General features: G+C 37.7%; 1 protein-coding gene across 13 annotated transcripts in view; it reads right to left on the reverse strand.

Moving 5' to 3' along the window:
- The window catches only part of Rim (Rab3 interacting molecule), a 164,909-nt gene that overhangs the window by 30,528 nt on the left and 117,823 nt on the right, over positions 1-16,558 (reverse strand). For 11 of the 13 annotated variants that reach the window (XR_010518325.1, XR_010518328.1, XR_010518327.1 and 8 more), the window contains 5 exons: positions 16,282-16,553; positions 16,081-16,218; positions 15,873-16,010; positions 8,280-8,474; positions 7,256-7,390 (listed from right to left, as the gene is read on the reverse strand). Coding sequence is in view for 1 of the 13 variants with exons in the window: in XM_065231116.1 (XP_065087188.1) it covers positions 7,256-7,390; positions 8,280-8,474; positions 15,873-16,010; positions 16,081-16,218; positions 16,282-16,553 (878 nt within the window). In the remaining 12 variants the exon portion in view is untranslated. The remainder of the gene's footprint in view (positions 1-7,255; positions 7,391-8,279; positions 8,475-15,872; positions 16,011-16,080; positions 16,219-16,281; positions 16,554-16,558) is intronic. The other 2 variants (XR_010518326.1, XR_010518329.1) reach the window with 2 other exon arrangements.

Below are 16,558 nucleotides of genomic sequence, written 5' to 3' on the forward strand. Positions count from 1 at the left end.
CAAAAGTCCGATAGACTTTTGATAATTTTGTAGATTTTCGTATCGTCTGCATAGAAAACGCGGGATCCTGATGGTATCAGAAAGGCGACGTTGTTTAGAAAGATCGAAAACAGTAGCGGTCCTATGTTACTGCCTTGTGGAATTCCCGAGTTGTTTGAGAAAACATCCGATTCCAAAGCGCCAATCTTAATCCGTACATAGCGATTCACCAATTAAGATCTGAACCAATCCACAGCCGTTGACTAGACGCCAAGTATCTCCAGCTTGGCAAGCAAGATATTATGGTCCACCGTGTCAAATGCAGTTTTTAGATCCATATACACATCATCATCTTGCCATCGTATAACGGCGCCGGTGGTGTAGTGGTAAGCGTGATTACCTCTCACCCCAGCAGGCCTGGGTTCAATCCCAGTCGGCGCCGCCGGGATGTTCTGAGGCATAACATCTCTGATCACGCCTTCCTTCGGATGGGAAGTAAAGCCGTTGGTCCCCGGTTCATGAGTTGATCGGTCGATAGGTAGGGTCCAGGTGTGGGAGCTGCCTTCCTGGCACGTCGGTAGCATTGGTGCTCAGCACGCAAAACAAGATCGACGGAAAAAACAAACCAAAGGAAAAAAAAAAAATCTTGCCATCGTGAATCCATGCATCGCAAACAGTTAAAAGTAAACTGCACCAGGTTTGTGGACACGGAGCGCTTCGGGTAAAAGCCGTGTTGTTCTGTATCGATATAATTTTTGCAACACGCGAACAGAGCATCATTTATGATAATCTCGAACAATTTCAGCACACACACAGGGAGGTGATCCCACAATAATTTGCGACATTCCGTTTATCTCCTTTTTTGTAGACTAGGAACCAATGTTGGCAAAATCAGAAATCAATTGATATTGTTCCGCTTTCATGCGCTCACAATATCACGCGTGATATTGGAACAAAATATCATGCTTGATATTGATTTTACAAGCTCCTTTGATATTGCGAGACTATTCAGAACGTGCAAAAATCAAGCTAAGAGTTGACTCGACACAAAAATGACTCCATTGCACATCATTTTCTTAGAAAGAGAAAGCATAGTTTGCTATCTCTTTTTAATCAAAGCCGATGGCAGACGCGAAGAGACTGCTGCAAGCCGTTATGGAAGTTTCGGTTGCATTCGGGAGTAAAGCAAAAATCATTAAACTCAATCTCACCACAGTTTGGTGAGATTTGCAGTTGGTGAGTTTTGTTAGCTTGATATTCCGAGCTGCGATATCACAGCTTGCAAAATCAACCGCAGTTTTTTGCTTGTTGATTTTTGTCTACAAAAATCAAGCGTGATCTTGGAAGTTGGTAAGATTTGATTTTTTAATATTTTCCCAACACTGCTAGGAACAGACAAGAAAGTTTGCAGCGGTGTATCAAATTCACCCTGTATTAATTAAGAACTTTATATGCACGAATTTGTATATTGTGAAGCAAACACAATAATACTCAATGCGCTGGGAAGTCGAGAAAATGTCCAACCCTAAAGATGTTGTAACCTGGAACAAGAATCGAACCTTCTGACTTGGTAGTACTATGCCTTAGCTGACTAGGCTACCGATTAACCACACCTATTTTATATTCCTTTCCGAATTGACAACCAATCGACACAGTAAAAACCCTTTTTAAGTTTAACATTTAACTTACGGTAGCAAAAATAAGATAAATTAATAAACATAAAAAGTATCCGTTCGATTTTGGCAACAAGACCTCAATATTTTTAAATTGCTTGTGCTCTGAAAGTGGTGGCACGAGTACTGGATTTTAACATTGTTTCCATAACATTTGATACTTTTCACAATGACCATAGTGAAGACACACAAATACAAACTGGCAAGCGGCATAAGTTTCTTGCAATTTCTGAACTGAACAATTTCGCACAAAGAATGTTGCTGGATTGCATACACGCAGAAAAAACTATCGCCGAAACAAAAATAGTTGAGGTAAATTTAAACGTAAACTCAGTTTGTTCTGGCCACAAACATAAATTAGGTTGATTTCAAACGTATTCCATGTTTGAAGTCATGTGAAATCAATGTTTAAAATAAAAATAATGTTACGTTTATTTCAAAAATATTCGTGTTGAAAATAAACGTATTTATTTTTGTTTGGTTTGACAGCTATGCGAACAATAATAAATATGTTTATTTTAAACATGCTTCTCATGTTTAAAATAAACATACATAATTTTAAATTATTTTAGTAGTTGAGTGCAGGGTAAAGCAAAATAAAACGATTTGCAAAGAAATGAAAAAAAAAGATCTTCGGGTGCGATTCAGGGTGACCTGTGGGTATTGGGGATGCGAGGACCCGTCGGTGTGGGTGTCCGGGGGTTCCAGTTCAGTGGAACCGGGGCAAATTTGTGTTATTAGCGTCGTTTTGCCGTTTCTGCCTCGGTTTCTGCCATTGGTCGTCATACCGGTTCGGTGTCGAAGGAGGATCCGGAATGGATTCGGAATGGACGGCCGTTTTCTGTTAAGGTTGAGCAAAGCTGGGGCAACTTTTTCCGAATGTAACAAGAAGGAAATAAAAAGGCATGACACGCTAAAAACCGTTTACCCAAATCCTATATTGTTGAAATAAACATGCTTTTGGATTTAATTCAAACATATATATTTTCGTTTTAAACATGCTTTCAATTTACTTTGAATAATTCAGATGTTTATGGTATAAACATTTATATTTTTGTTTTAAATGAACAAAATTTGTATCCGTGTACAAACCACTCAGAAGCATAGATGTTAAAATTATGCGTAAATAAGGGAGTTGATGCTAGCTTGCACCTAAAATTTAATCACATTAAACTGTTTGAAAAAGAACGGGCTGCGACATTTTTCCTATTTTCTATCTATATTTTTCTTCTTTCCTTTATTTAACGTCGGTCTCTGTTCCGCAATCTAGTGCCAATCACCGACGGACATCGATTGCCATCCATTGACGGCAACCGAATGTGCAGGAAGGCAGCTTCCAAACCTGCGTAGGATATCACACCCATTCACAAACACACATGGGCCGGGACCAACGGCTTTACTTCCCTTCCGAAGGAAGACGTGACCAGAGATTTTTATGCCTCAGAAAAATCCCACCGACCTCGGCTGGGATTGAACCCAGAACCATTGGGGTGTTAGAAAGCAGTCACGCTTACCACTACACCACCGGCGCCGGCTATCTATATTTTTCTAAAATTGTCAGTTCTCCACCGCAAGTGAGGTTACAGTGGTCGCCTCGTGTGAGGTGACTCTTCATTTGATTTACACGGAGAGTCACCTATCCGGTGGCGGAGAGACGTTCGACTTGCGGAATAGGCCTGCTAATAATAATTTTTGAATTTATTAAAAATTAAGGAAAGCTAAGAAATTAGCATTGTGTTGCCTCAATCAAACGGGTACTGTATTATGGTATTGCCGATCTTAAATGCAAAGGGAAGCGATTTGAATGGGAAGAGTAGTTAACATTTCGTGAATTTACGGCGGGCTCTTCTCCCCACTGATTGGGACGTCCCCTCGATCGCTTTTCATTGGAATGGAAATACTCTTGATCCCTCGGATTGCGCGTAAGTGTCTCTGTGTACGGGTACGCCTATCCGTTTTTGGCCCTTCATACAGTGTTGATTTGAATAGAGGCAGGTGTCAAACTAAATCAAGTCATACTTGTAGAACGATCCACTGTCTGTCTGCAACTTTCTGCTAACCATCTCTCTTTGGTGAGAAGAACAGCACAATTTTCGACCATCAATTGAAAAGAGCCTATCAACTTCTGTAAACAAAACTTGTAATGCCCTTTTCGCGCAAACCGAAGCTCGCATACGCGAAGTAAGTGTTTACAAAAGCTGATAGGCCATTTCCAATTAATGTTAGGGAATTGTGCTTCCATATCATTGCAGGATCTATCCATATCCACCACAGAGCACCGCCATTATCATCTCGATACATTAGGCAAATATTTGTTTGCTTATAAACAAAAAGAAATTAAAACAAACTGCTGCACGATGCGCAGAACAACAGTTATTGAAAACAATGTATTTCTACAGTGAAGCAACATTCGAAATCTTAATCTCGGTGTCTCACCCCAGTGAATCAGTACACTTCTCTGCGGTGATTTTCACTGATAAATCAAGCGCTCCGTCTCTCGAAGCTAGTGTTGATGTGAATGCACGAGAGAGCGGTTGTATCGCACTCGAGTGAGGTGAGTTGTATACGTGAGTGCAGTGCACTGGGGAGAATAGCAATTTGTGGTTCTGAACGCTAGAATAATTATAAATCATTGATATTAATTGACATATTCTACTTAAAATATATAATTTTCAGTCCCCATAATCGATAACCCATTAAATCGAGTCTGATTTGTAATATTTCTTAACTAATATTTCATGAAATTCAGTTATGAAAATAATCATCATCCTAAGCAATTTGTAGTCCTACCCCATCGATCATAACTTTGTTCTAAAGCTGAGCAATGTTATGACATGCCTAGTTCGTCTGTTATTATTGGATTCAAATTCCCGAGGAAACGATAATGTTCATCAATATAGCAGAATAAGCCCGATTCCATTAACTTAAGCTACTGGCAGTGCGTCCATAGATGGAATAAATTATTTCTTCTCAAATTCATCGGCACTAATTAATTAAAATTTGTTCAAATTTTTACTTCTGTGTACGATTATATTTCATAATCATCGATTTGGAATCTAATAATCCTCAAATCTTGCAGTTTGACTTCAATTATAAGATTGACATCTTGAAATTACACACCTTTATTAACTTTGACAAAACTTTTCATTTTCCTGCTAAGAACATTCGCTTCTGGATGGGTTATCAGTGGTTTGTCAGTGTTTTCAACAGTAGCCTTAATTCAAAATTATTTTAATTTTTGACATGCGCAAGAAACGAGCACTATTATGCTATTGTATGTAGATAAAGTTTGATTGATATCGCCCGTAAAAAAAATGAGTATGAGTCGTTTGAGAGAAAATTGGAAGGAATCTGATAAATCGTTTTAAATGAATGGACCTCACTTTGACCAGTCATTTCAATAAACTTTCCTTGAATTACTACGCTTCCCTACGCTTTGAAGTTCTCTTAAAGAGAAAAACTAATTTTTCCATCAAATCTAGAATATCTGATAAATAATTTTTAATCAATGTACATATATCAAAATTAATGTTGAGTTATTTGATACGTCATATAGGATTGACCTCATGGGTCTGCTTCCTGGCTTTTATCATACATTATCTCTATCGTGAGGTGGCCCTAAATAGAATGTCTTATAAACCTACGTTATAGTTAAACTAGCAACTACCGTGAAATAGAGTAAAATTACTTTTAATTATCAATTAAATTGTTGGTATTAAAATAATCAATAATGTAATCATATCCAATTTTTCATCATGAAGCTTTGACACGGCTTTCTACAAGTGGTTCGAACATGAAGTCAAAATATTTAGATTTCGAGGTGGCGCAAACGTCTTGAAGATGGAGTTTTTACTTTTAAGAAATTACTTTTTCTAAAATCATCGTAACTCTTTCATGAACTTTTGAATTGAATGTAGAAAACTATATCTGTCTAATTCTGCACCAAGAATGAGTTTAACGTGGATTTTTTATACCAAAGGTAATTAATTGCATAAAATTCAAGCATTTAGGACATACTGCAGTCTTCAGCGGCAACAAGCCACGCTGAGATCTGTGTAGAGAGAAGCATACGGAGGGTTTTTCTTTTGTGCCACTTCAAAATGACCTTATTGTTTGGAAATTCCACATGTTCTCGCTGATTGTTCAAGATACAAACAACAGGGAGAAAAACTACAACAGTCATTGTATTACGAGATGAACTAGCTAAAAATCTCAAAAATAAAGTTAAAAAAACAGTCTTTGGCATATGTGGCTCGCTTAGCATATATGACCTTCTCCCAGTTGATGATCAGGGCTCTGACCCTAATGTTGGCGATGGCAGTCGTCTTGAAGAAATAAGGAAGAAGCGGTAATGTTCCGAAAGCTCCTCTATCGGGATACAAATAATTTGATTTTGAATAATTTGATTTTGACTGACTCCATGATGGACATCATCGGTTTGATAATTCCAATGCTGAAAACTTTTTTGAAGCAACTATATTCTAAGTGTTTTCCGCTCATCGACGTTTGAGAATGTAGTAGTGTTCGCTGTTCTTTCATCGTTGTTCCATCCCAAGCCCCTTTTGTGTGTTTTGTTGTTTTGCCATCGACCATCAGTCCTCTCAAGAGAAATCCAGAACACTTGCCCGTCACCGCAATGGATCTCTAACGCAATGGATCTCTAACGCAATGGATCTCTAACGCAATGGATCTCTAACGCAATGGATCTCTAACGCAATGGATCAATCGTCGAAAAACAGCAATACAACGGCGATGGAGATAAATCAAGCCGAACAATGGATATCAAGCTGAACATTGCATTAGGTCCTAAGTAACATTGACAGATTCTCTTCGTCGACTTTCTCTTTGCATCCCCGCGGCCATGTGAAGACATTCCCAGGTATTTTTAGCCCACAGATTGATAAAAGAAGCTTTTATCTATCATCTTATACGACAAACACATCAAGAAACGGTTCTTTGCTCAAGTTATTAACGAAAGAGAAAGTCGACGAAGAGAATCTATCAATGTTACTTAGGACCTAATGCAATGTTCAGCTTGATATGGTCTCAAGTAACATTGACCGATTCTCTTCGTCGATTTTCTCTTTTCCCCACGGCCATGTAAAGACATTTCCAGGTATTTTCAACACACAGTTCGTTGATAGGTTCTTCATATAGCATCTAATACGGCTCAATGTTACTTAGGACCTAATGCATTGTTTGGGTTGGAATATATCAATCGCAACCTTGTGTACCTTTTCCTTGATTGACCTGTTAATATAGATTGTAGTCCGTAACCTCGAGTAAGTGTATAAACTACGTAGACAGTTTTTGAGACGTTTGAGACCTCCTCCCCACTTATAGTGTTTACGTAGTTTACGAACAGCCCCTAACACAGCAAATATCACTAAATCCAATTATGTATGAAAAGTACAGGAAACTAAAAACAATGTTTTATACGAATCGTTAGCTAAATCCAAATTATTAATTCAATGTGAATTTGAAAACATAGCTATATCATTGTGCTTTAAATTTGATGCTCGAATTTGCTCGGGTAATATTACAATCTACATAACACAACACCAATATAATAGCACTTAGGCATTCGGTTTTTCGGTAATTACCTCATTCGTCATTTGATTATGAAAGCCCTGCCCTACGCCCGACACCGTTCGAAAATCCTTTGCTACCATGCCAGCCACTCGTTTGCGTCCCTGCGGTGACATATCCCGCCGTGACCTTCGCTCTTGTAGATCAACCTGGAACAAAGCGGGGAAATCATAGACAAACCGTTAATACTGTCTTGTTTCCTATACATCAGGCAGCAACCGTCATTATTCGATGCATGTTTATTAGGTTTTAAATAATTTATACTTGTAAAGCTACAACTACTGGATAACAATAGAACAAAAATGAACTGTTTTGCGTGATTAAAAAGCAAGGCTGTACAGAAGTTTAACCTAAAATAAAAAAGATCTGCGCAGTAATTCTAGTTTGTTAAATAAAAAATGCCAAAACTCAGGTTTTCCCAACAGAATCTAAGGGGAATTAATTTATAAGCTGCAATGTGATTCAAATTTAAATCAAGCGATAATATAGGCTAGACCTTCCATTTTGTTTCATATACAACTTCATACATCTTAATCTGAACCGTTGATTAAGTGGTGTTAAATGTGAACTGTCTAAACCATTGCGTATGAAATGCGAAAAATAAATAAATCATAATACTTTGTAAACTTATTTAATCTGACGTGTGGGTGTATGATATTGGCTAGTATTCGCATCACGAGACCAAAATTGTACCGACGCGAAATGAGATTCTTAGTTTGTTCCTTCAACTAATGGAAAACTGTAATCACAGCGCAAACGTCTGTAGGGGGTCTCGACTCAACTGAAAAATAAAATTGTGTTAATTGAGTTCACCAAAAACTATGCACAAACAGTACATCCATTACCCAAAATTAAACTCATAACCAAAAACATGTGTTAGTGAAAAAGTGCAGGAAGGTGAGAATGCTATTTTACAGTGTACATCTTTTGTTTAGTCGGTTTGTTTAAATATCCGCAATCTGAATCCAATAATTATTGTGATTGTGGAGGTGGTGGTGATGGTGGATGAAAGAAATAAAAATGGTTGACCAATTTTACCTCTGGTGGAGGACTTGATGATCCTACGGATGATACGCTAGCGCCATCACGTGCAGTCATCAGACCATCGATATCGCATTCGGAAGTCGTGTCGGAGTCAGTGTACCTTGAAGTGGTGCTCGGTGGCGATAAATGATCGGTCGGTGATAAAATCATATCCAGTTCGTTGCCAGGATCTCTATCGTCTCTACGTAACTACGGATAAATCGTGAAAAATGCATGATTGATTTTCTTAGAATAAGATGCTATAACTATTCAAAATAGTGGGAAGAAATAGTCAGTTGCAACTGGTACTCGAATAGATACTCGTATGGAACAGTTTTTATGGTACAAAGAATCATGGAGAACGAATAACTTTTAAGTTTCCTTTATTTTTTCTCAAAAGAACAAACTGGTCAAAGGGAGAATAAAATGTACTTCTTATATATTACGTCTGTGCAAAATCTACTAATCGATCTATAACTACCTAGTGGTGCCAGCCAGGCTGACGCTTCGCAATGGTCTAGCATTCATGAAGACACAAAATTCCAATAAACAATTCAGGCTACCATCCATAAAATAACAACAAACAGAAATGTATTTGCATAAATTTGGAAAACCTAAGCAGTTTAACATGTAATATACCCATATGCGGCTTCAGTCAACCAAAAGAGGGGGGGGGGTCATATACTAATGAATCGTCTACATTCAAGATTCGCTGTTTATGAAGTATTCAAGATTTGCTGATTATGGACAATGTTGATGCTGGTAAAATGTAGATTTTCATTCAAAACTACTCCCTAGAATAATTCCTCGTATAATAATCGAAATTTATAAGGCAGCGCCGATGGACAGTTAACAGGTTTCTGAAACACTACTGAAACCATAAATGTGTATGAAGCAGGTCTCGTCTTTATTGCAGCGCGATACAATATCAGTTTCATCGACAAAATCGATGCGATGAAGATACTGCTAATTTTAATTTTTCTGTTCAAGTCGAGAACCTCCGCATCATAGCATCTCAATTAGCACCTGTAATCAAACTTTCAATCGTATGTGCACGGCCGCTGAATCTGACTCGTATTTGAGTTCCATTTACTCAAGCTCACAAGAGCGTAAGTGATTGACTGACTAGATTTAGAAATGTTTTCCTCGATTTTCCAGGATTTTTTTTTAATATGAGGAAAATCGTGAGAGGTTTCCCTAAGTATTTTAGTATACTCCTTGACTGAGTTAAATTTTCCTTGATTATCCTCATATTCGAGCAGATTTAATGAGTGACTTACGTTTTTGCGATTTTGAGTGAAAACCGTTCAATGTTTAGTCGATCTCATCGGCAGTGTGTCTCTTTCTCCCATCGCGAATCTTTCAAGCTTTGGGAAAGCGTGCGAGTGAAAGAGCGCTCGACTTTGATCAATTCGTCTTTCTTGAGGCACATCAACCGACATGACATGCACACTTAGAAAAAATCATATAAATTTAGGTGCCCTCTGACTGACATATACGAGCGTCAAATTTGACATAAAATTGAGTCATAATAGACGCGCAATTCAGCTCAATCAAACGTACTTTCTGTCGAGTACCGAACGTTTCAGTCTCGGAGCACTTAATTTTACATGACATGTTTATTTACGTCTCATCCTTTATGTCAAAGATGGATTCCGTCACGTGTAAGATTAGGTATTCCTAAGTGTGTGTATGATGGAAAAATAAAAATATATATTTAAAGCATTTCGCACATGAACACTTGAAGATTACACGCAACGTTTCATTTATACATATTCACCTTCCATCCACATATCCATACAAAAAGTAACAAACCGGGGTTGCCAATAATTGTTCAAAAATACCTGACAACCTGAAGCACCCAAAAAACTGGAAGAACAATGGACCATCATATAAATTTGATGTTCATGCAAACATGCAAATATCTGAGTTTTTCAAGATTTTTATTAACCTATGTTTTTTAGGTAAAACTCCACCGATCCGATAGTCTTTAAATCGATACTGACATTACAAGTTGTAGCATTACCAATACTAAATTTTACATTAACAATCTATCTGATCAATTAAAATTTACAAATTTTCCAATAAAATCGGCATTGTCAGTTGATAGCTTTGATCAATTACTAATACCCAAAGTAACCAAAGGCAATTTATTCCACGTTTATGAATATACACAGCTGAACAACGGCTATATGTTGAACTAAACGCATTTTTCCAAAACATGCTATAAGACCATAATTTATTTTTACAAGGACCTCCTCTCGTTTGGTGTTCTGTCATGTGTGAGAACTTGATGGATAGTTAGAAATTGTTCACCAACAAGCGGAGTTGGTCTACTAGAGAAGTTTCTTATTTTTCTTAGAATAATTTTTTGCCACGATCATTTTTAAATCGTGTTATATGACAAATAATTTGTTTTTTTTTTTTAAACTTCGAAGCTTGTACTTTTTCAGTTGTATACAAGTATGAAATAAAGTATTTTCAAATCTAATTGAGCACTCATATATGTCATTGAACAGTATCTTTTTAAATTAGTTTTTTTTAGGCTCAAATATCCAAGGACTCAACGGAGCCGAAAACCAGTATTTTTTAAATAATATTACATATTAATGAGGGGAGTTTTTTATAAGTTCCTGTTACTCTTTCTGGAAGGCGACTTGAGCTTAGCTTCCGCTTTCAGCCGTGCTCTCAACTCCCTTGCTTCTTCCAATTGTTTTCCTTCAGCAGGGTCAGCCACTTCGTTCCGATGTTTGAAAACAGGCGGCTGCGGTTCCTCAGCAATGCTTGCTGACTCTCCATTGTTCTTGTCGGCATCCGGGGAAGTACCATCCATCTCCACTATCTCTTCTTCCAGCACTGCAACCCCTTCCTCTGTGTCTTTATCGTTGTCCACTGACGATGTACCTCCATTCACTACCCCAGAGTACGTACTGTCATTGGATCCTTCTTCGTTCCGTTGTTTTCGTCTTCCTGTTGTTGCTGTACTGACTGCTTCCGTTCCTTTCGCATGGGGTAGGAGTTCATCCGATGCCCTTCCATCTTGCAAAGAAAACACAAGTTTTTGTTCCTCGGTTGATATGTTCCCCTTCCGATTGAGAAAATGCAGGAAGTTAGGAATCTCCTTTTTTCCGTCCACGTAAATTCCCCGTACACCTGTTAGCATGTCGAGGCCCTATTTCCCTAGCACCAATGCTAAATCGCTATCCAGGACATCTGGTGGTAGGTCGTAAACTCTCACGTACTGAATGGTGCTCCCCACAGGCAACATGTGTACCTTGACTGATTTTCCATCGACATAATTGAAAATGAGTTGTTCACGGTTGTAAAATAAAGCATGGATTCCACTGATTTGCACTTGATGAACATAGATTTTTCCTCCGCTATACGATAATCAGCGACCATCTGAGTGGAATCCACGTCCAACGCTTTTACAAAGTTTGCAATTCAGTCCACTGACGGTTTTTCACAGCTAGCTGTGAAGCTGCATCCAACAGTCAGTTTCATTTTCACCGACATCTCCAGTTGTTTGCTTCCTACGGAGCAACGACAAAAGAGACCGGACTTCAAACAATGAGCAAGCACCGCAACAATAGTTGCTATCGAATAACAGGCTATCGTGGGACCTGAACCGAAATAACACGCAACTGCCTGTGTCGACAGCAAACAGTGCACTCCATCAGTATTTTAAACACCTTTATGAAAAGTTTTGTTGCTTGGGTATCAACGCAATTATTTGAACATTCTCTTTTAAGACTATTTTCCTCAATTAGGGTAGAGCGCTACTTCGTCGTAATCGCCCATTTCCGTTCTATCGATCAGAAAAGATCAATAATATCAATGATCTCACCGTGCACAAATCAATAATAGGCATGTGCCGATGCGTTAGTTCATTAGCTACAACATAAATCCTATTAGAGCGCATTGTATGAATATTTACGCTCATTGTTTTCAAAACAAAAGAAGCGCTCCTAGCGAATTCCCTTTTTCTACGTTTATCCCTAGAACGAAGAAAATCTAATGGCGTTTCAATGCGTTAGGACGGAATTGAAACTCGTAGAACGGATTTAGAATCAAGAAGCAGTGTTAGATTTTAGACAATATCTCAATAATTTGTGACTCTTTATCAAATCCAATGGTACTTATGGAAAGGTGAATATATTTGCAAGTCATCTTTGACAGAAATATTCCTCTGTTTGTTTAAACTCGTTCAGAAAAGAGAGATAAAGCGTGGGTTGTGCTTAGTACGACGGAAATTAGATCAAAACCCTATTACTAAAAAATCGACAATGATTTATGAGCAAAAATGATTTATCTGACATGTATACATTTGTATTCGAACAAAACAGACCGTCTACAACACGTAAAACTGGGAATCTTCAGGGTATTTACTTTTTCCTGAAAAAAATCTAGACTTCTTAGGAAATTTCATAATTACTCAAAGAATTTTCAAACTCTCTTAGGAAAGATGCATAAATGACGTAGCATTTTAGGGTGACCTCAGCCATGTCATTTATGCTTTTTTTCCTTTTTAAGCCATTATTCAGGAAAAAATATACATTTCATTATGTAAACATTTTTTTCCAAATTTTTTCCTTACATTCATTGAATTTAGACGATGCAGAAAAAAAAATTATTTTAAGTGTCAAATTAATTTTTAATTTCAAATTAACAATGTTGTAAACATTTCACTGTTTTGGTGCTGCATAACCTTAGGAATTGCACATAGAATTTTATATCACATCACATTTAACAGTTCTCGTACCAAATTCAGCTATTATGAATAGGATTCATATGGAGCTTTAATGAAAATTCATAGGAATTAATCTAGGGTAATTCCCAAGCATTTATGAGACAATTTGGAAGAAAATTCTGAGGATTATTTGACAATAATTAAGAGGAAAATTTTGAAACAATTCGAAGGAGAAATCCATGGGAATTCTGAGGATAATTTCAAGAATGTTCTTGGAGACAAATAATCCAGAGCATAATTCCAGGTGAATTTTCAGAGAATACTAAGGGAGTATTCTAAAAGGAAGATTGCAATAAAATCAGAGAATAATTCCAGGAGATCTTCAGAGGAATTCCAACAGAGATCTGACATGAATTTTTAGGAAAAATCTAACAACAATGTGAAGGGAACTCAATGAATTCATAGAATATAATTCAAAGGGAATTCTGAAGGTAACTCATCGAAAATTCTGAATACAGTTCCAATATGTAAGAAAAATGTCATGGCAATTCTGAGGAATATTCCAAATGAATTTAATTTTTAAGTTGGTTGCATCGAAATTTTGGCGAAAATTTCAAATGAATTCAGTTGAGTATTCCAAGGATAAGTTTTATCCTCTGTTCGGGATTGTTGTAGTATATCCCGTGTCCTTAGTTTAGTGCATGTCGTATTACTCTATCACTCTTAAGAAATCATGAAGTATTAGATTTTGATATAGTTGTCATTCTTGCTTTTATCGCAAGGAATCGAATTTAATTGAATGGTCCCGCTATTTATACCCTTCGAAGAGTGAGCGCACCCTCCAAAGGCGCGCCCCTTTGTCAGTCAAAATTGGATTCCTTAGCAACAAAATTAACCAATGACACCGATAATCCCTAGTAGCACGCTTGTCACAAATCACTTGTAGAAACTTATATACGGCTTATTTCAGTCATAAACAAGTTGCTGTAACTAATTGTGATGAAAGTGTGCTACTCGGGATTGACCATGTATCAGAACCTTAGACTTAACCGCTTCAAACAATGGAACAACGAATAGAAGATTAAGAATCACATGGATACTAACTGATTTTTTTTTCCTTGTTCCAAGTTCATCCTCAGTGGACAAAGTCGAGTATTGTCACTATCAAAAAGTAACAAGGACTACGATGCGTTCCTTTGATTACTGCAAAATCCTGTTCCCCTAGTTTGAAGCAGTCATGGCTTGGTTTCGTTGGTAGATCTTTCATCCAGTAACGTACCACGAAAAGGTGATCTACCCACGTTACGGGGCATTCCAAGGATATTCCAGAGATAATTTTTAGAATTCGAAAGAGAGTGCGTAAATTATGAGGAGCATTTCAAAGAATTAATGGAAATTCTAAGCATATCTAATAAAAACTTCCTATGGTAACTACATAGGAAATACAGGAAACAAACAGTTCCTGTCCACACCATGATAATGATTCATTAATCACCAGTTCAAAACAATACATAATTTTGAACATTTTCCAATCTTCATAATCCCGGTGAACTTCAGTGAAAATTCAAGACTCTTTTTTTTTTATTGTATTTTCCTGAAAAGAACGCCTTTTTATTGATTTCCACTGCTTTGATCTGAAGTCGAAAAGAGAAAATAATGAATCAAAACATAACGTAGGGCAGCATCTTGACCGAAAAATCTCTATGTCCCAGATCATAAAATTCTATTAAACTCAGGACATAACATTTGCTCGTTTCTCAATTTAATATTTCAAATCAGGAATCAAAAATCCTCGAGAATGTATGAATTATTCTCAAGTATTAGGTGAACTCACTTGTGGACATCACTGTATTATGCAGTGTGACATAGTAGCCATGACATATGCCCTCTAGTGAAAGCGTCATAGATGCCGCAAAACGGGGTCAAATAGATCAGCGGACTGTGATTGACCATTGAGGTTTCGCATTGTTTCCATTCAGGCATAATATTTTGAGTGATGTTGAAATAGGATGTATTCTTAAACCCTGGACCAACAAAAGTATTGAACTTGATGCAATACACCCCACTGATCAAATCGACTCATTTTTTTTCCTGTAGACCAGTTGATTTGGCATGAACATCAGACCCAAAAGTCTTACACCCTTAATAACGTTTGGTCTTTAAAAAAAATTGTAGCGGAGAAAATTTCCTACCAATCAGTCATCTAGTTTTTGAGAAGAGCAATATGGTGAACTGTTAGACAGATATGATCAAAAAATTTGGATTTCCCATTGTAAAATTTCACTATAAACTTCAAATGGTTTGAGCACATTCAGCTTGTAACCAATTTGGAACCGTTTAAGCACTGGGGAACGAAAATTTTAAATTTTACATCACTCTTAAGGGTACCCGGTTTCATCATGAACTTTCATGATCATTGGAAGCATAACCTACACGCAGATCCTAAGCAATCATAAACCACCTAAGGTTAATTGTGATGCATGTGCAAGGCAAGGAAACCCAGATACATTAGTAAAACATGGTAATATACCACATCCACATATTTATAAAAAAAAATCCGTTTATCAACTGAAACCACGGTCAACTTCAATAGCTCTGTACAAAATGCAATGGAACACCTATCAATTTGTAACACACTAGCAACACAATTCTAGGTTAATGCTACCCAAGCTATATGTCAGATTCAGCTATTGATACGGATGGTACTATCAATTGAAAACTGAATAGGAACGTTCAAACAATATCGAAAGGAAGATAACAGTACATACTCTAGTCACTGAGTCAGCGGAAGGTTGGGGAACCGATTGAATAAATGTTTTAAAATACACTACGAATAATTGAGGGAAACCAAACGAAATAAGTCCGAGCATAGGCAAAGAAGTAAAGTCATCCCGTAGCATCATCTGATAAATACGTACTGCATCTCGCAGGGACTCCTGATGCGGCTGCAGTGTGTACCAATCTGGTTCGTCGTCCAGGGGATGCGTGGCCAGTTCGATAATCGCTTCACCGAGAAAATCGTTGGCACCGAAGCGCACGTAATCCCATAGGGTGATCTGGAAGAAGTTAAGATTGTTTCAAATTAATACGCTTTATTTGCTTATGCATAGACAAGCAGGCATTTACTTCAAACAGACGGTTCTGAAGGTCAGCTCTTCGGAGGCCCTCGTATACAAACGTTTGACCCCAACGAGGATCGTTGGTCAGAGCTAACGTTTTCGTTCGTCTTTTGGATTTTTCACTTCGATCGGGAAGCAAACATATCTGGAAATGGGAAAGGAATTTCCATGAGGTTCATTTCCAACTGGTCAATAAATCAATACTTACTTTGGCGTAAGGATTCCGTGCTGCGCCGTTGTGCCTTGATACCAGCCCGTTTGCGCACACGATCGTCACGATTAGCTGCAGAGAACTTGGTTCAAAGCCTAACTTCAACTGAACCCGTCCTCCGACGCTATTTTCCTGCTGCGAAGCTGTCGCAGCCGGTGTCAGTCTATTTGGGTAGCGGAGGTTGGTGGAATAATTACGTACGCTATGCAAGTCCGGTGAACCTGGGGACGTTACCAGTACACTTGGCTTGTCTCGCCGGTTGTAGCTTTCTGTG

Source organism: Ochlerotatus camptorhynchus, unplaced genomic scaffold, assembly GCF_037179485.1.
Source record: "Ochlerotatus camptorhynchus isolate MF236.1 unplaced genomic scaffold, CSIRO-AGI_Acam_v1.1 ptg000342l, whole genome shotgun sequence".
Classification (NCBI taxonomy): domain Eukaryota; kingdom Metazoa; phylum Arthropoda; class Insecta; order Diptera; family Culicidae; genus Ochlerotatus; species Ochlerotatus camptorhynchus.